Raw genomic sequence first — 21,703 nt, forward strand, 5'->3', positions numbered from 1 at the left:
TGTGGGTGAAATAGTGTATAATCAAAGGGAAATATTACTGTGAATATAGCAGAGAGCAGAAGAGAGCAGCTGTTACCTCACTCTCACTCCTGTAACCAATCATGCTTTGGATTGAGGTTAGGACCTCCTACCTCATTGACATCTGGACACAGCAATAAATACATGTAGGTGGAAAAGGATTATGTAAAACTTTCATTTATTCTTTTATTTATGGTTTATTTAATAATGTAGGCATTTATTTATTTGTACATTCATTTAATTATTCATTTCAGCATTTGCAAATGGCCGGGAGACGTTGTGATTATGTTATTAATCAGGTGATTTAGTTCGTATTTCCAGCGAACGTAAAACACTGACTGCTGTAGCTTCACTGACTATCCATCAAAACTATGCGCATCACTGTGTCAGCGGCAGCTGGTACCTACGCTACTTATCTACACACGGAGAGCCTCACTTCCCATAACAATAAACCCCGTCGGACTAACGTCACATACACACGCTGCCCACATGGGTACCTGTCTTAAAGGGGAAGGGTCGGCCGGTAATAATCATGTAAAAGGAGAACAGTGAAAGTTTACTTTTCTATCAAAGAGCAAAAAAGGATTAGCGTCAATATTGCAAAGTCCTGCAATTTGACTATCACGTATGCGCACATCGCGATGTCAATGCTAAAACACACTATTGTTCAGCCCTAATTTGAGACTTAAGTCATGTTTCGTCCTCCATACACAGGAAGCAAAAATGAGGCACATCATTCACACAGAAAGGATAATGTAATCAATGAAAAAGAAAAGTAAAAGATGAATTTACAGAACAGTAGAGAAATGAAAAGAAAATGCAACACTGCTATCAATCCCTGAACAGAAATGTCCAAGTAGCTGACTATTTCAAAACAACGAAATACTGAATCAGTGACCTTGAATTGAAAATATAAAGAGGTCACCAAGTAAAGAGGGGAATGTGTTTGTATTGTCACAAGGGTAGTAAAACAGAAATACATTTCTAATGTACATGTTCCAAATACAGAAACAGAAGAATAACATATTTTCAAAAATATTCTACCAGGCTTTGCTGCCTACCCTGATTGACCCTGTCTATTTCAGAGTTGCCTGTGCCCCCCAGCAATCTACATGCAGAGTCCAAAGGGCAGATGTCAACAACTGAAGTGAAGGTAGAGTTGTTGTTCCATTTTTAAACGTGTCTTCAGACTTGAGCTGTATAAGTATATATGTAATGTCTGTAATGTTTTTAAAAGGGATCCTTCCAACTAGAGGCGAGTTCTGCAAGTCAAGCATTATCTGCCAGTAAGTTAAAAAAAAACATTAGAATAAATTAATTTAAATAATTCATCTCACATACCTACATTTGTAAAATATATTGTTTTGATGGAATCTCCCTTTCCACTATAGGCTGGTGTTGAATTTTGTACAAGTGTGAATCAGCATGAATGAAGCCCTTTGGGGTTCATACTGATATGTCTGTTTTCTAGCGAACTCCGCTGGAGAAAATCAGCCAATCACAATCACTTTCCAGGACATCATAGAAGGAACCAGAGATTTTCATCATCACATGAGAATTGTAGAGGGGCACTTTTCTGACGTCTACAGTGCACAGATAGGAGATAGAAAGATTGCGGTAAAGCTTTTTAAACAGGTGATTGATGATTCTTAAACTGTCTGACATTTTGGGAAATATGCCTGCTTGCTGTTCATTGCTGTTCATGCTCTCAGGAGGACTGATATCAGTATGAGCTCTGTGTGTCCCATGTGAACACAGATATGCGTTTTACTCCAGTAAACTTGTCTACAATGGGCTTCTAATTAATCAACATCTAACTGAAATACATTCCTTATCCATCAATTTCCAGATAAATATGGAGCCATGGAAGAAGCTGTGGGATATCTTTAGAAAAGAAATGGAAATCCATCATTTGTATGTGTTAACCCTCACTTTCAAAATACCTTCTATATTTTATCTGCTAGAGTGTGTTTAAAGTTAAGTGTGGTGATGTGTTACAGGTACCAACATCCAAACATATTAGACTTGTTGTGTTGTTTTTCTGATGAAGACCGCTACTGTCTGGTGTATCCTTACCTCCCCAATGGATCGCTCTTTCACAGACTACACCATCAGGTACATTTGTCATTTATTAACATCTGCTGGCCCACTGCAGATGTTCATTTTGCTTTAAGGCCATCAGGAAGGGTGTTTCTGTGTGTGACTTGTTTACCAAGCCAGAGCAAAACAGTTTCTAGGTAATACTGTCAGAAAACAGGAAGTGTTCTTGTGGGACCCAAGTGTGCGCAAGTGTAAAGTGTGTTTTGCAGAATGTAACAAAGGCTTTTTTATTTTCTAAAAATATGTAATTGAAACTTTTGAAGAAACATGATGCGTAAAAATGTAGACTTAAAACTTAAAAACTCTGGCAGAGTGTAGACTTTGATATTAAACCACAACTGCTTGAAGAAAAATATTCATCATCTGAACACACTATTATTATGAGGAACTTCTAGTAATTGCAGTCATAGCTCAAACTTTGACATTGTGAGTGCACTTTTATGTGCATGTGAACATACATACCGGTACATTCACAAACTACACGCAACATATTTTTTTACCTTTGCATTGATGTGCCATCTTTATGTCACGGCACATGCAGTATTGGAAAAATATTTTATTGTTTGGTCTATTTGTTTTTTTACACAAACCTATTATGCTTATTGTCAGGTTCACACAGGTTTTCTACTAGAACATGTTTACATGATTTCATTTTTAAAAACACTTTATTGTTCTCATACTGCCCAAGGATGCTCTGTTGGAGCACCTGTCTCTTTGAGACCCCCTCCTGAAAAGCCCAGTGTGCTCTGATTGGTCCGCATTTCCAAGTTATTCGTTTTTTGCCAGTGCGGTTCTTGTGACGACAGCCATGCACTAAGCTTGGCTTTGGGTTTATTTCATTTAAGTGATAGACAGTAAGAATAGAAACATATTTCACAGTGCTAAAAGTAACTCAGGTTGTAGTCTATCTCCACAGATACCAGCGTTACATCCACTTTTCCAATACCTACAGTTAATTTGGCTATTTTTAGCTCTTTGAAGGCATATATTTGTGTTAAATCTAAAAGGATGTGTTGTCTCTGTACAGGATGGAGAGCCCCGTCTGTCCTGGGAAGAGCGTCTTGCCATCATTAAAGGAACTGCAAAGGCCTTGCATCACCTCCATACAGCCCAGCCTTGCCCAGTGATCTGTGGCAACATCTCCAGGTACAACATAAAGTATCTAGGATTCTCCCTCTGTCTGTTGTCTCTTGGAAGAGGGCAGGGTCACTGTGATGTGCGACACTCAATATAAACATTATGTAATTTATTGGTAGCCAGCTTAGACTGGAAAGATCAGAAGGCTCAGTGTTAGAAGGAAAGCGGTCAAAATGAAATGACTACAATTTATTACACCAAAAGAGGTGATTTCTACTATTTATTATTATGTGTCATTGTTATACAAGGCGTTAGTTTATACCTGCTAGCAATGCAACTACATGCAAAAGAATGCTACACTAATGCTATCTATTGCCATTTTTTTTATTATTATTAACCCTTAGAGACCCACTATAGACCAATCTTTGATTTGTTTTTTAGGGGGTGGGGCCAGGGTATCTTTAGGGGGAGATAGCAGGCAACAGTGTATGCCTTGTAGAACCTGCTGGAAAACTGAAGATTCACCTGAGATGCAGCATTGAAAAGTGTGTCAAATTCTATAATACGCATTATGTTTGGGTTAGGTGCCTATTTAAGTTTAAGAAAACGTTTAGAGTTTATAAGGGCTCAGAACATTATGATAAAAGTATATTATGACTGTTCACATGCTTTCCTTGTCTCATAGGTTGTTGCAGCAATTTTGTGGTTGATACAATTTCCAGATTTGGTGCAAATGTCGAAAACATTAGGTCATCAAGACCCTGAGGAACATCATAGAAAAAATGCATGCTGTGATTTGTTATTAAAAACGTTCTATATTTGGAGATTTCTGCAAGAATTGCATTTTTCGGTGATTGGATGGCGACCACTTCTGTTCTTGGAACCGCTAAGAAACCCCATTATTGTCAATACAGGAAAGCCATAGATCCTCCGAATGCTCTGGGACTCTACTTTGTGGTTGTAAAGTTTCGTGAAGCTGGGATTATCCTAGAGGTCACAACAGATCATGTAACAAACTGAGGTTTTCCAAAAATGGTTGTTTTTCAATGACACGGCTACTATGGGGAGTAAAATCATCACACAGTATTACAGTAGGGCTCATTGAATCCACATGAGTCTCAGCTTTTCAGTCAGACCAAATCATGCAATTCCAGGACTGTTTAGGGACCCCAGTATGCATAAATATTCAAACACACTATTCATTGCATTTTTATTTAAGAAAACCTGCATGGGATTAGTTTACAACCATAGATATTACACATAGAACCTATTTTCATTCTGATATCTTGATGTCAGAAGTCAAGATATCCCTTTGACAAAGTGACAAAATGTATATATTCAGCCCCCTTCCCAAGCTAGCATTGACGTTGGTACCATTGGCTGCTTTAGGTCAGTTAGTTTCCTATTTCATCGTTTCATATGATAATGACCAATATCTTCACTCTAGGTTTAGAATGGAGGTTTGCCTTTTTTATTAAAATGTAATTAAAACATGTCATAGATTCCACTGAAACTGACTATTTCATAAACAGATGCTACCAAACTTGTCATATACTAAATGTATGCTCTTTCCCATTTAGCCAAAAGATTGTGCAATCATCTTTAAACTAATAAGTATTTTTTAATGTATTGGTTTTAAAATGTCATTCCATGCGCCATAGGACCTCCCCTGTCAGTTCTTTTCCATCGGTCTTGGGTTTCTCTGCTGTCTGTGAAGTTCGAACGTTTACACATATGGCTTCTCTACACAGTGCTAACATACTCTTGGATGATGCCCTGCAGTCCAAGCTGTCTGATTTTGGGTTGGCTCGTCTTCGTCCTCATACTGCCAATCAGCACTGTACTATCACTCTGGATACAAGGTTCCACGGCAACCTGGGATACCTCCCTGAGGAATATATTCGAGATGGCAAGCTGTCCTTCAGCCTGGATGTTTACAGCTTTGGAATGGTGATTTTTTCTGCTCAGCTAAACTTTCTTCATCCTGTGTGTACATCTGGCATAGGATGACAAAACCAACATTAGGGGGCATTGTAATATACGATTGAGTGATTAATTGTTTGTCTTACGGTTTAAGAATTCTGATATAAAGATGACAAGTTCTTGCAAAGACTATGGTTAATTTAAATGAATGGAACAATTTGAACGGGGAAGTCAAGATTGCTGACTTAAAGGGTAACTATGTTTTTTTCAACCTGGACCCTATTTTCTTATGTTTTTGCATTGTAATATACGATTGAGTGATTAATTGTTTGTCTTACGGTTTAAGAATTCTGATATAAAGATGACAAGTTCTTGCAAAGACTATGGTTAATTTAAATGAATGGAACAATTTGAACGGGGAAGTCAAGATTGCTGACTTAAAGGGTAACTATGTTTTTTTCAACCTGGACCCTATTTTCTTATGTTTTTGTGTCTAAGTGACTGATGGGAACAATAACCTTGACCAGTAAACAATGTGGTTAAAGCAAATGCCTGACTAAATAGATGCATCTTTAGCTGCTGTTTTAAACAGTAGAGGCAGTCATTCTTAAAAAATGTGGCAAAGCATTCCACAGTCTTGTTTCAAAAACTCTGTCACCTGCAATTTTCAATTTAGTACTGGGAACAGCCAGTAAGCCCTGATCAGAGGACCTCAAAGAGTATGTGTATCTGTGTGTAATTACAAGAATCTTGCATCCTGAATTTAACCGGCAGCCAGTGTAAAGAGGCCAGGATAGGGCCTACGTTTTGCAATGTTTCAAAGATGGAAAAAACTAGTGCGGGTTAAGGACTTGACATGTTTGTCAAGGCTTAAAGCCTGATTTAAAGTCACACCAAGATTTCTCAGGCTGGAACGCACATTGGAAGTTAGTGACCCAATACTGCTAGCCACCTTAGAAACCACTCAGTCTGCAGAACGATCCTCAGTTTTATCAGCAAAGTACAATATTTCCCTCTGAAATGTAGTGGAGAAGAAGTTCAAAGTAGCAAAAATTTAAAATAAGTACTTGAATAGATGTAACTGTGAGTAAATGTTGCTAAAATGAAAATACAGTATAATTTATGTTACTCCAGCCATTAATTACAGTTTGCTTGTTTTCAGGTTATCATGGAAACAGTAACGGGACGGAAGGTCATAGAGGACGTGCCTAAACATACACCCCTGGTGAGTCAACACTGGAGATGGAACAGGGACTTCATGGCTACATAATACATTGGGATGTCTTCTTACAACAACAATCGTATATGCTCACATGAAGTGTTGCTGTACTCATCAACCTCTGTCTGTTCTGTCAGAGAGATCTGCTTGTAGCTGAGGTGGAGGACAGCGGTGGTGTGGACTCTTGTCTGCCTTTTTTGGATGTCGCAGCCGGTCGGTGGCCAGTTGCCATGGCCCTCGGCCTTCTGCGTCTGGCCTTGGACTGCACTGCCAGCCGCCATCGCAGCAGACCAAACATGGAGAATGTGAGCCATATAACATATTCATTATTCACTTTTAGGAACAGTTTACATTAAAAAAAAATATTCTAAGCTCACAGGTCCAAATGCTAACTTTTAGCGCTTTCCACTGCACCTCATGTTCTGATAACTAGTCTGGAGAAGATAAATACTAATAATTTAACCTGTCCTCAGGTACTTTTGGCGTTAAGCAAGCTGCTTCCTTCACCTAGCTACCCCCCTGCACACCAACCCCACAGCTTGGATGATGGAGAAGCTATGAATGCCCAGTTAAGCCCCTCATCCTCCATACCTGTAGAGCACGATGAGCAGCACAGCCTCCCTGGTTCTTTAACACAGGCAGGACCCCGTGAATGCAGCCAGTCGGAGGTGACATATCTGAGAGACGTCATGGGTGCTGGTGGTGAAGCAGCAGCAAACCTGTACAACAGCTGGCCTGTACAGTGCAGCTGCCCTGCTGAGACAGGGGATCTTGCCTGTGAGGACTGCAGAGCCAATGGCTTCACCCTCAATCACATAGACAGTTCCCAGAGTAAGTAAGATTCCTCACAGAAGTGGTAAGACTCTGTGGGTTTTGCTCACCAAACCTGCATCTGATCACGTGTGTGTGTGTGTGTGTGTGTGAGTGTGCGTGTTAGCCCACTGAAAATGATCAGTTGCTGTGTTTTGTGTGTTTCAGCTGACTCCATTGTAGTGGAATCCCCAGCCAAGGAGAGATTGAGGAACAAACTGAGTCTTTATGACAGAGGGGTGATTAACACACAGGAACTGTTTTCTGAGACAGGACTGCAGTAGAGAGCCCACTTCCTGTTACAGTCTTGACAGCTGCCCTTTGTGTGGGCTGTCATGTGTGTCCAGTATTAAAGTGTTTCATTAAGCCAACTTAGAGCTGGTGAAGTGAAGAAAAGTCACCACATCTTATTAGTTTACATTAAAGAGGACTAGAAAAACAAATGTGCTATGCCTGCAGCCACACAGCAGAACATAGTAAACATAATATATGTAATAATAGAGTATTTTAAAGGTAAAATAGAGCAGCCTTTTTTTTCGATGAATTTAAAGCTCACAAACTCTCCTGTAAGCTTAAAAATGAACATGTGGGAGACACAATATGACATTAAACAGGATGTGATACAGCCAAGTTCAGAATAATCAGCATTTTCTTTAAAACCGATGTTTGATGCAATGATTTAATAAAATTACAGCATCCTTGTTCAAATACCTTCACATTGGTTGTCTATTGTACTAACAGGAAGAGCTCTGGTTTCTGTTTCATTTCTTTAATTTATTTTAATGATATAAAATGAAAACAAAAGGTGGAACTGCTATTCTCACTGTGCGGTTACAGGTTAGTTTGTTAGTAGTCTATATCCTTCTTGTTCCACTTCTGGGATTGCTCCGCTGCTGCAGGAAATTCCACTGGACGCATGTATTTTCCATTACCTTCTGCTTTCTTTGTGTGATTTTTTTATGAGGACTATTGTTGACTGCTCCTCAGATCTCTGCAGAGTAAATCCAGACTGAGTTTTATCTTGCATAACTATTTTGCATCTGCTGTGTGGGGAGTTTACCCATGAAAATTCTGATTGGTTTAGAGAAATGCCATTAAACCAGGGCCTGTTTTCTTCCCACCCCTGAATGCTATGTGGAGTAGCCTGACTCTCCTTCAGCGCACTTTGGAGGAGGGTCTGGCAAAGTGAGATTACTTTATTAGTAATGCGGAGCTCCAGGTGACACTTTGGCCTGCAGTACAGGATGCAGTACAATTTAGAAACAGCTTTATTATCCATGTACAGTGAGGAAAATAAGTATTTGAACACCCTGCAATTTTGCAAGTGCTTCTACTTAGAAATTATGGAGGGGTCTGAAATTGTCATCGTAGGTGCATGTCCACTGTGAGAGACATAATCTAAAAAAAAAAATCCAGAAATCACAATGTATAATTTTTTTAACTGTTTATTTGTATGATACAGCTGCAAATAAGTATTTGAACACCTGATAAAATCAATGTTAATAGTTGTTACAGTAGCCTTTGTTTGCAGTTACAGAAGTCAAACGTTTCCTGCAGTTTTTCACCAGGTTTGACACACTGCAGAAGTGATTTTGGCCCACTCCTCCACACAGATCTTCTCTAGATCAGTCAGGTTTCTGGGCTGTCGCTGAGAAACACGGAGTTTCAAGAATTGGTCTGGCCAAGTGCCAGGCAAACTTGTGCAGTTTCCCATGTTATGGGAGACAAACAGACTCTATCACTCCTTATCACTTCCGTTATCTTATCTGAGCTGACAAAAATGTTGCGTCAGGAAGTTAAGAAATGGCGGACATAATGTCAGGTCAAGCAAGACATCTCACATCACACCCATTTTATCTTCGTTACATTGGCTTCCTATCAAGTTCAATATCCATTTTAAAGTTGTTGTTCTGACATATAGAACATGGCATGGTCATGTACCTGTGTATATCTCTATACCTGCTCCATCCTAACATTACTAGTAGGTCACTCAGGTCTTTTGACCAGGGACTGCAGGTTGTCCCTAGCGCCCGTCTAAAAACAAAGGGTGACCGTGCCTTTAAAGTGGTGGCCCCGACTTTGTAGAATGCCTTTACTGTTGTCATGTGTTCTGTGTTCTAGATTGATGATCTTACAATTGTCAAAATAAAGTACAAACTTCACACTGTGTGGTGCATTCAGCCCACCACCCTGTGACCTGCAAAAGGTTGTTAAATCAAACGAAAGAATGAATACATGTTTCAAAATGTGAAAAAATTGATCAATGAATAAATCATTGTTATCAAAACAAAAGGTTCCTTTATCTTAGACCAAGGCAGTCAAAATGCAAAGCCAGTTTACTCTAAAAGTGTGACAGTTACCCACTTTGTAATATTTTCCAATTGCAACATTATATATTTGAGCAGCTGAATAATATTGATCAGTCAGTTGATGTTGAACAGCAAATACACAAAGAAAGCTTCTACAGGAAAAGAAAAAGATTAATTATCACAAACTATTGTACAATATGTGCAAGAAAAAAGAAAATATGCTGCAAATTTATCAACCTCATGTGTCATCCAATCTCTCCTGTCTGTCTGGCATCATAGACATGACCCCTGACAAATCTTTTGACATGACTCAGCCCCACTGTCCAACCATCTGCTGTGATATCCTCAACTGTTTTGCATTTGGTTGCTCTAAATTGTGAGGAAATTGAATCGTTCGCAATCTAGCCTAAGTTTATCCATCTGACAACTTTGGCAATTTATATATCTCTAATAAATGGGTGACGGGTTATTGTGATTTTTGATTGCTCTATTTTGCATATAGAGATTTAATTAATTAACATGTGTACAGTTGCATTTGAGAGTTGTATGATTCAATAGCAAATGAATGCTAACTATTTTTTGCAATGCTTACTTGGTGGAATTAGAATTAAATCAATGATAAATGACTATAGTCATGTAAAGAACTGACCTGATGTCCATATAAATAGTCATATAGTTTGACGAAGTTTAATAGTCAACAATTGTGCCAAAGCGACTGAGAAAAACAGTAAACTGCCTTTTGTCTCATGTTAATAATTCTTTGTGTTTTAAGTCTTTAGTTTGTTTTTTAATTGGTATTTTATTTCTTATTTGCTTGTTCATTTTGCTGTTATGGGACTAATTTTAAGAATTTTATCATGTAAAACACTGGGACTTTGTCTGTAAAAGGTGCTATATCAAACTTATTATTATTATTAGGGTGGACTTGTTCAATACGTTCAATGAGCAGCTAACTTTACACAACCAGAAGCTCCACAATTATAAATAGTTATTGAATGAATATATTTCAAATGCTATATTAAAATTGTAATGTAATGTTCTAGCTTGAAGATTTACTATTTTTTTGTTTTATATTACTGATAATTGACAAAACACACACATTTTAATGATGTCACATTGGCCTCTGGATACATTTAATGGTTATTTTGACTGTTTTACGACATTCTATAGACGAAAGAATTGATGCTTCTATTGGTATGGCTGCTGTCAGTCAGGTACACATTAGCAAAAATAGACAATAAGTTAAGTAATGTGGGAGCATGAATTAGTAAATCATGCGTTCAAATGATTATTTTTCCCACCATGTCATCTGTCAGGCTGCATAATGTGCCTCAAAGAAAATGTTAATAAATCATAATCAAACTGCATTTCAAAACTCTACTACCCATTTGGAGAAAAATGTTCTCCCCAGGATCTATAACTACCTTCAGCTTGGAAAACAAACAGATGTTTCTTGTGAGTTGTGTTATGGAACAGTGCAGTGTAATGATTGCAGTGTGCATATTCTTGAAAATGGAGTGAGAGAAATGAGTGAATTGACTTTTTGCAGTGTGGATGAGAAGGGGCAGGAGTTACTGTTCATAGTTCCATACTGTGAGCATGAAGCGGTGCTTTCTCTTGGATGAGGCTGACAAACTCGTGTTTCTCCAGACAGCCTCTACACTCTTCACCCCATGAGGTTAAAATGTTCCTCAGCTCCAAGACTCTCAGCTTTTTGAGCCCGTCGCTGCTCAGATCCTTCAGCTGAGGCTCTGCAGACAACAGAAACAAGCTTTAAATTGTGTCCATGCACAAATTAATGGTTAGTCTTTGTGGTGTATTACACACTTTACCATATCTGAGCTGACAGATCTGCGTGTCTCTGCTGCTGAGGCGCTGGCAGATCTTCTCAATGGGGACATGGGAGGCCAGAGGTTGAGACACTGATGCTGTCACGCGGGTTGCTGCGTCACTACTGGCTCCCAGGTAGTAACACTAACAGCACAAAAACATATAAATCAGCACAGTGTCCTGGGAACTATGTTCATATCGGGGAATTCTGCACTTCACGTGGAAAGTCGTTCATTGACATTAGAGAAAATTCATTTCCACCCGCCGACAGAAACACCGATCGCCCACCTCTTTGGTCGAGAGATCCTTACTGAAGAAGGGTCGGCTGAGGTGCTCTTTCAAAAAGACTTGAAAAATCGAAACCTATTCTTAACCTTAGTGTTTTAGTTTAATTGCCATACTCACAATATTTCCCAACCTGACCATACTGATGGTGTGTGCACATAATGTAGAAAAATATTGTAAAAAAAGATAAGAAAAAAGAAACGTCATCAAACACAATAGATTGTCATGCAATATAATTTAGGTGGTTTGTAATGCCATGTTTGGCAATATGGCGTAGAGTGGTGGCTGTTTTACTCTGTTGCAAAATCAAAAATGGGATTCAAAAAGGAGGACTCTGGAAGGGTTGTCAGTTTTAAAAAAAAAAGGGTGAATTGAAAGCAATCCTGTGCCTTGGTGATCAAAGACAGATGATAATGGACAAATAGGTGTCCAATTGTATAAATGCAAGTCTCTGCTAATATGGTTACATGGAGTAAAGAGTTTGGGGTCTGTGTTCTCACCAGCCTTGCTTCCTTCCCCTGGGCGACAGTGCAAGCCTGGATCAGCTCTTCCTCCACCAGGGATGAAGTGAGTTCACTGTGGGCTGACGTCAGACTGCCATACAGTCCGTAGAGAAAGTCCACACACACTGCAGACCAGTTCATTGTTAGTGTTTGTGTGTGTGTGAGATAGAGAGACATACTGTATTTATATTTCAATTAATATATTTAGTGAGTTTACCAATTAACCCTATTCCTGGTACAGTCGAAAACTGTTATAGTACAATGGGTTGTGTTTTAATTTGCAGATATGTATGGTGCATATATGTGATGTCTAGATTATTCTGACTCCAATGTCATGCTCTGTGGCCAACTCTCACTCCAAATTATAAATCAGAAAAATAAATATAAATGAGATCAAAAGGAATGTGTTGAGTAGCCTGGCATCTGTTTTAATATATTCAGTAACCTTTCTTGAATACAGGAATTTAATTGTGTAATTGTGTTTTGTTGTTCAGCTATGTGCATACTGGCTAGCATAAGTAGACAGGCCTGTATTGGAAGTACTGTACTGCAGGACATGGGACCCAAGTGTGAAATAATTAAAGTAATCCCTTTAATTACGTTTGCTGTCTTAAAATTCTCTCAATCCTACAGGCCAGTGGTTCCCAACCTTTTTGGTCTGGATTATTATGGTTGGAGACCCCCCCACCCCCACCCCCAACACACACCCCCAACACACACACACACACACAACACAACACACACACACACACACCACACACACACACACACACAGGAGTGAAAAGCTGACAAACCTGTTGCTCATATCAGCACATTGTGGTGTTGGTAAAAGGGTTAGCAACACTGTGCTTTTGCTCACACCATGCTGTCTAACCTTCACAGTTGCCTGCCGCAGAAACGGTAAACCCTCTGACCAACAGCAGAATGGCGAGAGACAACACCGACATGGCAGCGTTTGTCACTATTATTAGCTCCTAGCCGCGAGTTTTTTTTATTTTTTGTTGAAGGACGGAAGACGGTCATTCCCTGATTGGCTCACCCTGACATTCTTACCCGAGCCATAACCAATCCCACTCCTCTTGCCTAAACATAACCCTCCTCCTGCCTAAACCTAACCAACCCAACCAGAGCAGGCAATGAGTACTAGCCATTCAGGGATGAGTTTCCTAATGAATATTAATGAGTCAGAGTCGCGCTCCTGCAACACAGAAATTGACGTCATCACGTCTCAAATTTAACTCACAGGTAAAGAATATTAGATATTCACAGACTATACCAACAGTAAATTAAGATTAATCTCCACTGACTATAAAATTAAGATGCAACTCAGACATAACAAAAAAATAAATAATCTAACACACAGGAGCCGGCATTTTATTTGTAATAGAGTAATTTTTACACTCTGGTATTTGTTTTGCCTATATAAAAGGTCTGAATTTTCTGTGTAGAAAATGTGTTTCTGGGTTTAAAATTTGTATTTATAATACTACTACTACTACTTAAAACTAATAATAATATAATATAATATAATATAATATAATATAATATAATATAATATAATGTAATGTAATATACTATACTATAATAATAATAATAATAATAATAATGATAATAATAACAATAATAATATAAATGCCATGATTTTATTCATACATATTGTATTGTGTTATTGTAGCATGTGTTTAATCATAATAATCATGTTATTCCGAGTTCCGTAGGTTCATATCATACATAGACAGTTAAATACCTTTGTTCTGAAAACGTTCTACCGGAAGTTGTTCTTGGGAGCGGAACACGGGTAGGCGAGCCGCATGCGCGTGGGGGGCAGCCCTTCCATTGAGAACTTCCAGCATGGCTGCCATTGGAGTGCACTTCGGATACACTTGCGCTTGTGCTGCGATATTTAAGGTGAGTTACACTCAGTTTTATTTACACCGGCCTTTTCTTGCGATGTTATTTTGCTTCTGGTTCAGAAAATAGTGTCCGATTTAATCCCAACTCCAAAATCCCACTGACATAAGGCTAGTTGTTAAAATGCTAATAGACGATGAATAAAGTCCTTCCACACATGGTAGTTCTAACTTTTTTTTTTTTTTACAGTCTATGGTTCTAACAATAGGCTATAGATATCCATAGCTTACTTTTAGTGTTTTTCCTACAGATTTGGGGATATGTTGTGCTTTAGACTAGCATGGACAACATAAGCCCTGACGTTGAAACACTTTAGAAGCCCAGATGCTGAAGCACCTCAGCTAAATCTTTCAAAACTCCTTACCCTACCCCCAAAGGGTGAGCCCAGCCACCATGCACTTTAAGGCAGCCCGGAACCGGAATTCTTCTGATCGTCCCAAAGCCCATGTCTACCACTTAGGACTGTTAATTAGTTAGCTTTTTTTGAGGACTATGGCCTCAGACATGGAGGGGTTGATTGCCATCCCTGCCATAGCATATATTAGGTGTTACAGGCGCATCCAGCAGGTGGGGGGGAGGCCTCAGGGAAGACCCAGGACTAGGTGAAGATATTATAGGTGCATCTCACATCCCTTATTTGATAGCTCCTCTTTCCTTGGCTGAACCGGATGATGTTCTGTCCCTCCTTCTCCGTCTCAACAGCTGTTTCATCCCTCTGAAAACACATTTGCACGTTTCCTCTCTCCTCCCATGATTTCCTCGTGTCTCTCCTGTGCTTCCTTGGCCTGGGAATGCCCCAGAACCCCCCAGTCAAAGCTGGTTAATATTGCTTGTGAAAGGTAAGTTTAGGGTCCCCTTCTGGAGCTGCTGCCTCTGTCACCCAACGGATGGATTAACTAACCATCAACTAATTGATTAACTGTTTTCAACCCTAATAAGTATGTAGCCAAGCTCTACTTGCAGGAACAGAAAATGGTTCGGATACATTATTGGCAACTTGTTTGTGTTGTGTGTATTAGGATGGGCGGGCTGATGTGGTAGCTAATGATGCAGGAGACAGAGTGACTCCAGCTGTTGTGGGCTACAGAGACACTGAGCAGGTACAACATATACTTCTCTTCATGTCAGTTATCATACCTTTTTATATTTTTACCGGTAAAGTTTTGTGTTCTTTTTAAACCTTGTTTGATTTTGTATTGCCGTGAACGTTATATCCCAGAGTATAATTCCTCCACTTACATTTGTCTTCCGTAAACCAAATTATTACATCATTGATCGTTGTGTGATTCAGCTGTAAAGCCTGTCTGCTTATCATTTGATGTGATCTGTGTCTTATGCAGATTGTAGGTATTGCAGCAAAGCAAGGACGGGTCCGCAACGCTGCCAACACGGTTGTAAAAGTGAAACAAGTGCTGGGCAGAAGGTGACATACTTTATACTGTCTTGTATGCTAATCATAAAGCTACTGGTGACACAGTATCATAATAGCTTGTCAGCAGGCAGGAAAATGGCGTCAAAATATTATCACTGAAGCTCTTCATCTGTCCGGAAAACCTTTTATGTAACAAGTTTTATTAGTTCAGTAAATGCACTGTGGCTACCAGCAATAAAAGCACGGTGTCTCATTAAATGTAATTTCTGAGAACATTTTTGCTTTCATAGAATAATTAGTAGCCTGACTTTTGACTTTAATGCTTAAGGAGGCAGTTATTTGTGATATATATAGGACCTGGCATATTACTTAACGAGTTGTCCAGAGTGACCAATAGATTTTCTCTTCCTCTGTCTCTAAATGCACAGCTTTGACGATCCAGAGACACAAACTCACAAAACAGAGACCAAGTGTCAGGTGAGTTTAACTGATCTACTCTGTGTTTCGTCTTGTTAGCACAACATGTCTGCACTGATTGCTTTACAACATAGATTTGTTTCCTGCATTAACATTGATTCGTCTAATGCTGTTCATCTTCAGTCACAAGCATTCTGGCTTGTTAGTTTCGTCTGGTAGTTTTAATTCTGACAACACTCGCTGAGCCCACAACGATTTACTGACTGTACTGTGTTCAGGTGGTCAACAGACAAGGGAAGCCTTATTATGAGATTACAGCAGGAGACCACCCACAATATATTGCTCCGGAGGATGTTGCAAAACTCATCTTCCACAAAATGAAAGGTAGTTTGTGACACACACACATACACTGATACATGCTTCTTAGAACAGTAAGTTAATGGATCATTCCCATTTTTACAGAAACGGCTCAGTCAGCTCTTGGCTCTGATGTCACCGAGGCGGTCATTACTGTCCCTTTTGAGTTTGCACAGGCTCAGAAGCGTGCTTTGAGGTAGGCCACATGACTACCTACAACCACTGTAATGTCTTCTTGTTAGATCATGAAACCTTTTAAAAAAGACAGTTTGCTTTGTGCAGGGAGGCAGCTGAAGCGGCAGGGTTCCATGTACTGAGGTTGATCCATGAGCCTGCTGCTGCTCTGTTGGCCTATAACATCGGACAGGACTGTCCTTCTGGAAAGAGGTACGCTGCTGCTGAAAAGGAAGAGCGCTGTGTTCCTAGCACATATTGCACGTTATTAGAGTTCACCAGTTTTTTTGCTCAATTGACTCATTAAGACATAAAAGTCTATCCATTCCATATGGTTTTCCTTCATATTAACCTGAACTGTGTTGACAGCCATGTCCTGGTGTATAAGCTGGGAGGGACGTCCCTGAGTGTGACAGTGCTGCAGGTCAATGGAGGAATGTTCCGGGTTCTCAATACGCACACTGACCACAGCATCGGAGGAGAGAGTTTCACCCAGGCTTTGGCCCAGCACCTCGCCGCCGAGTTCAAACGGTAGGTACTAAGTTTCTGCTGTTCGCTCAAAAATTACAGATATACAGTATATTGCAGAACAGTGAACGTTGTACTGCAACTTGTCCTCTGCAAAAGCATAAACATACTCCGTTGTTTATTAAGTGCTGCTGGGTAACACCAATGCAGTTTAATAGAACAGTCCTGTAGGTTCTAATGTTTGTGTTGAAACTCTTTTGGATCTAAAATCTTGTATCCTGAACAAAAAATACTTATCTGCACCTATACAATGTGTTACATAGCTTGTTTGTATTTGAGTCTGCCAGCCATCTTCATGTTATTTGTCTGTGTTTGCCGTGCAGCACCTTTAAGCATGATGTGAGCGCTAATGCCCGGGCGATGATGAAGTTAATGAACGGAGCAGACATGGCCAAACACTCTCTGTCCTCACTGGAGTCAGCCAACTGCTTTGTTGACTCGCTGCACGATGGCATCGACTTTGACTGCAATATCTCGAGGTAAGCTGTTAAGCTGACACAAAGCTTCTATCTATCAACACCTCACCATGCAAATGACTATTACATTCCCTGATTAGCCCTGATCGAGCAAAACTCCATTTAAAAAAACAAGCATTTTAAGTTGTTGTGTGCTTGTTGGTTTGCAGACGGACTTGACAAAGCACAAATTCAAACTTGTTACAAATCGGCATCATGATGTACTGTAGTTATTTTGGCATACTTTTGATAGCGGTCATCAAGACTATATGCAGAAATATTTAAAAATAAATAAAATTTGTGGATAAATAGTTGTTACCAACATGACAACCTCACTGTGTTGTTTTCTCAGAGCTCGATTTGAGCTGCTCTGCTCCGTACTCTTAAACAAGAGCATCCAGCCAATAAGACCCCTGCTGGAGATGGCGGGACTCTCCACCAGTGACATTAACCAGGTATGGTGGGGGTGAAGGGTGGGCTAATAAGCTTTAATAGCACACTGCATTGCTATTTTGAGTACAGAAGAAAACATGGCTAACGTCTCAATCGCACCACTTATTTTTTATACGGTCTATGTGATCGCACCACAGACAAACACATCAGAACATTTCACTGTCCTGTTTTAAATGTAGGAATTTTGCTTTGTGGGGTTTGGTAAAATTGTAGGTGTACTTTAGTGCAGCTTTAATAAACATCTTTGTCTTTCCACTTTCTTTAGTACTGTACCCAACATTATGGCTACATATGTTTTTACATTAGTCACTTTTTTATAAAAATGTAAATTTTTAGGCTAAGGCCTGCTAAAGTTTAATCATTTAATCAACTTTTTTTTTTTTTTAGGCTAGTACCCAATTTTACCAGTATGTCTGAACATCAGTTTATTGCAGCACAACAAAAGGTACAATGGTCAAATTACATTAAACTGGAACTGTCTCCCTGTTTTCTTTAATCGTTAAGAACATCGGATAGGCCTATTTTGATGATATTTGGCGCTAAAATCATATTCCCCCCGGTTTTCTAACATCCGTGGCTTTTTGACGCTGTCCAGGGAGATTGTAACTTCTACAAAATATTTTCTATCCTGTCTAGAACTTGTGCTTCTTACACATACTTGGGTATAATAAATCCAGACTCTTAGATCAAGTATTGATCCATGAGTATTGAGTCCATATTTCATCCAATATTGACCTTCCATTAACGTAAACTAACGTATTACCATTACGAGAGTCTAACCAACTCGGAGGTTTGACTACGTCTGTGAGAGGCGAGTCATGCGTATACTTTACTTCCCATCAAATACAGTTGGGAAACACAGATGACTGACCCAAAGGCTCTGTGGCTCATTGTACACAGGAACTGCTTTGTTTATAAGTTTAGGTTATTATGAAGTGAAAGCTGCAAGGGCTGCAGCCCCTAAAGCCCCCCACTTCCAGCGCTGTTGTAGGATGGTTTATTCTGTGAAATAACACAACTGAAATTATAGCTGTAATTATGAGGATGAGAGTTAATTAATGGGAATGTGACTGTGAAATAAAGGCCTTGAGTTGGAACCATCAGTAATTTAATGCAATGTTTTTCATGCGATTGGTGTATTTTAGGTGGTTCTCTGCGGTGGCTCAGCCAGGATCCCTCGCCTTCAGCAGATGATCCGCGAGATGTTTCTTGATGTGGAGCTCCTCAGCTCAGCGCCTCCTGATGAGGTCATTGCTGTGGGAGCAGCGCTGGAAGCAGGCTTACTGGTTGGCAAAGAAGGCCTTGCCCCTGAGGAAGAGTCTGTCACTGTGGATGTGTCTGCCACTGACATACTAGTGAAGGTATAGTGGTCATTTATAGGTCTAGACCACACACTATAATTTACAAGGACCCAACAATTGTAGTAATTCCCCCAAGAGCAAGCAACTAGTGCGACAGTGGTGACGGAAAAACTCCCTTTTAGGGAGAAACCTGGGACAGACCCAGGCTCTTGGTAGGCGGTGTCTGATGGGGTTTGTTGGGGGGGTAATGAACAGTAGCAATAACAGTCACAATAAAGATAATGGAACAGTGACTAAAACTAGTAGTTCCAGGGTGCAGCAGGGCATAGCAGGACGTAGCAGGGCCCTTCAGAGCTAGCAGGGCATAACCAGGCATAGAAGGGCCATAGTGACAGCTGCCACCCTAATCCAAGGAAAACTGCCGGGCGGAAAAAAATAAGAATTCCGGGGAATAAGCTCCCCAGAGCTAAGTTAGCAACAAGCAGTTTTGGGACATGGATGCACACAAATCGAAAGATAGAGGAGAGAGGAGCTCAGTGTGTCAAAGGAAGTCCCCCGGCAGTCCAAAACTATAACAGTATAACTAAGAGCTGGTGCAGGCAGACCTGAGCCAGCTCTATAAAGGTTGGTAGATGAATCTGACATGAAGACACTATGAAGAGGAGAAGAGAAGTATATTAATCTGTTTTGCATGACCTTGAATGATTAGTGCAGGGGTTCCCAAAACTTTCAGCCCACGACCCCCAAAGTAACTGTGCAAGTGACTTGCGACCCCCCCCACTATAAACGTATATCAAAATTGCGCGCAACCGCACACGCACTATAGACTCATCCAAACACGAGCATATTGACAAAACAAAATAACACAACAGACATAACATTATTCTACAGTAATTTACTCAATACTTTAATTTGAACTTAACCTCCCCTAATGAGATGGATGTGCAATGTGTTTGGAGCACAGCAAGTCCAATCTTGGTTTAATGTTAGAGATTGCTACTCGGAGATCGTCCTCCACATTCAGTCGCGCTGCACACCGCCCTGCTACAACTGATTCTGTCGCTAATATGTCGTAAATCTGTTGCAATGACCTCAGGGGTCAGAGAGGTCAAAGAAAATCAAAAGAGCTGTTCCCTTTTTATTTATTTGCTTTGTTTTATTTTAAATGTAGCCACTAGTTTTATTTTGTGTTAAAATCATGGCTAACATATGCTATTTCTAATCGTTTTAAATTTTTTATTTTATTTCTGGAAATCAACTTGCGACCCCTGCATTTCTGGCTTGCGACCCCCCTGTGGCCCCCGACCCCCACTTTGGGAATCACTGGATTAGTGGATCTTACTCTAACAAATTTAATACATCAATTCTAATCTGTTCCTGTGTGGCTTGGTGGTGGTGAATGTTGCAGGAGGTGAATGAATCCGGAGCTGACGTTTTCACGGTTCTCCTTCCATCGGGCACGCCCCTCCCTGCCCGAAGACATCACGTCCTGAGTGGAGGGGGGGAGCTTTCCTCATTCTGTCTGGAGATTTACCAGAGATCTCTTACGGAGCAGCCAGAAAAGCTTGCTAAGGTATAGAAAGCCACTAACACCAATCAAATCAAACCACATACATATTGTAATTTTTAAGGAGGGCCTAGTACCACATTTAAGTTCTCTGGTTTCCTCCTGGATTATGTCACCTATGCAAGGCTAAGGAGTAGTCAAATGCTTGAGTGTTGTAACAAAGTGGTAAACATAACCTTGTCCCAGCTTTTTTGGAACGTGTTGCAGGCATCAAATTCAAAATGAGTGAATATTTTGCCAAAAAACAATTTTATCAGTCTTTGTAGTGTATTCAATTGAATATAGGTTGAAAAGGATTTGCATTCATTGTATTATTTTTTTACATTTTACACAACGTGTTGTAATTTTATTACAATTGATAAGAACAAATGGAAAAATGATTATTCCTACATTATTAGTAGTAACTAAATTAACCATGTGTCTGCTTGTGTGTATAATGTATAGATTGTCTTAAGAAACCTGCAGCCCAGAGATAAGAACCACAACATCGATACTGTGGTGACCATGAAAAGGTATATAGCCTTTCCAGGATCAGAGCATGGGTCGCTTGACATGATTGTTTTTATATCATTATTTGTGTGTGTTGCAGGGATGGCTCCGTTCATGTGTCCTGTGTAGAGCAGAACAGTGGAAGGCCAGAGGTTGTCACTATAGCAGCTGCATCATGAAGTCTGCCATCTAAACAACACGCGAACACACTCTGTCAGTGCAATGTTCTGTTTTGTTTCACTCAATAAACTTAATCAAGCCCAAATTATTACCTTCTGGATTTCTATGCAATTGTGGAATAATGCAGAATGTGCTCATTTACCATTGAACGGTTCCTGTTCTGGCTTTATGCGTGCACACGCACAACAAAACATAACAAGAAATCTCACGTGAGAATAAATGTTGAATTCGCCTTACGACTGCCTTGTATGCGACCAGTAACTCTTTCAATTAGCATCATGTGCAATAAGTTTGATCAGTATGATGCTGTGATTGCCGTGATTTCCTGGTTGGAAATGCATTGCAGCAGCAGTCTAAGTACTTAGTTTATTTTCCTCTGTAGAAATGACAAAAAAGGCATTGCATCTATGTTTTTTTTTAAATGT

General features: G+C 39.8%; 4 protein-coding genes across 4 annotated transcripts in view; 3 read left to right on the forward strand and 1 right to left on the reverse strand.

The window, feature by feature from the left end:
- The window catches only part of b2m (beta-2-microglobulin), an 11,569-nt gene extending 7,848 nt beyond the window's left edge, over positions 1-3,721 (forward strand). The window contains exon 4 of the mRNA XM_032505714.1: positions 3,701-3,721. The gene's annotated coding sequence lies outside the window, so the exon portion shown is untranslated. The remainder of the gene's footprint in view (positions 1-3,700) is intronic.
- Positions 1-7,510, forward strand: part of irak3 (interleukin-1 receptor-associated kinase 3) — a 9,517-nt gene extending 2,007 nt beyond the window's left edge. The window contains exons 3-13 of the mRNA XM_032505708.1: positions 1,104-1,171; positions 1,256-1,304; positions 1,490-1,653; positions 1,868-1,932; positions 2,019-2,133; positions 3,146-3,264; positions 4,947-5,145; positions 6,281-6,343; positions 6,475-6,642; positions 6,811-7,168; positions 7,316-7,510. Coding sequence (XP_032361599.1) covers positions 1,104-1,171; positions 1,256-1,304; positions 1,490-1,653; positions 1,868-1,932; positions 2,019-2,133; positions 3,146-3,264; positions 4,947-5,145; positions 6,281-6,343; positions 6,475-6,642; positions 6,811-7,168; positions 7,316-7,431 — 1,484 coding nt within the window. The 3' untranslated portion in view covers positions 7,432-7,510. The remainder of the gene's footprint in view (positions 1-1,103; positions 1,172-1,255; positions 1,305-1,489; positions 1,654-1,867; positions 1,933-2,018; positions 2,134-3,145; positions 3,265-4,946; positions 5,146-6,280; positions 6,344-6,474; positions 6,643-6,810; positions 7,169-7,315) is intronic.
- A 2,533-nt stretch (positions 7,511-10,043) lies between these two features.
- cdnf (cerebral dopamine neurotrophic factor) lies at positions 10,044-13,056 on the reverse strand. The gene is made up of 4 exons (XM_032505711.1): positions 12,949-13,056; positions 12,072-12,199; positions 11,289-11,430; positions 10,044-11,207 (listed from the first exon to the last, which is right to left on the reverse strand). The coding sequence occupies exons 1-4, from the start codon at positions 13,019-13,021 to the stop codon at positions 11,035-11,037; spliced, it is 516 nt and encodes a 171-aa protein (XP_032361602.1). The 5' UTR covers positions 13,022-13,056; the 3' UTR covers positions 10,044-11,034.
- A 789-nt stretch (positions 13,057-13,845) lies between these two features.
- On the forward strand, positions 13,846-21,418 carry hspa14 (heat shock protein 14). Its single transcript, XM_032505411.1, has 14 exons — positions 13,846-13,982; positions 15,005-15,085; positions 15,326-15,408; positions 15,786-15,834; positions 16,053-16,158; positions 16,237-16,327; positions 16,414-16,518; positions 16,675-16,836; positions 17,157-17,312; positions 17,641-17,743; positions 18,887-19,102; positions 20,451-20,615; positions 21,054-21,121; positions 21,199-21,418. Exons 1-14 carry the CDS (start codon positions 13,926-13,928, stop codon positions 21,275-21,277), a joined length of 1,521 nt encoding a protein of 506 aa, XP_032361302.1. The 5' UTR covers positions 13,846-13,925; the 3' UTR covers positions 21,278-21,418.
- Positions 21,419-21,703: the final 285 nt, after the last annotated feature.

Source organism: Etheostoma spectabile, chromosome 23 (genome assembly GCF_008692095.1).
Source record: "Etheostoma spectabile isolate EspeVRDwgs_2016 chromosome 23, UIUC_Espe_1.0, whole genome shotgun sequence".
Lineage (NCBI taxonomy): Eukaryota > Metazoa > Chordata > Actinopteri > Perciformes > Percidae > Etheostoma > Etheostoma spectabile.

Coding starts and splice junctions, on each gene's coding strand:
- cdnf (XM_032505711.1), bottom strand. CDS start 13,021: ATGTCGGTGTTGTCTCTCGCCATTCTGCTGTTGGTCAGAGGGTTTACC. Junction 12,200..12,948: donor TGCGGCAGGCAACTGTGAAG/GTTAGACAGCAT, acceptor ACTGGTCTGCAG/TGTGTGTGGACTTTCTCTAC. Junction 11,431..12,071: donor AGGGGAAGGAAGCAAGGCTG/GTGAGAACACAG, acceptor TTGTGCTGTTAG/TGTTACTACCTGGGAGCCAG.
- hspa14 (XM_032505411.1), top strand. CDS start 13,926: ATGGCTGCCATTGGAGTGCACTTCGGATACACTTGCGCTTGTGCTGCG. Junction 17,313..17,640: donor TTTGACTGCAATATCTCGAG/GTAAGCTGTTAA, acceptor TTGTTTTCTCAG/AGCTCGATTTGAGCTGCTCT. Junction 17,744..18,886: donor CCACCAGTGACATTAACCAG/GTATGGTGGGGG, acceptor GGTGTATTTTAG/GTGGTTCTCTGCGGTGGCTC.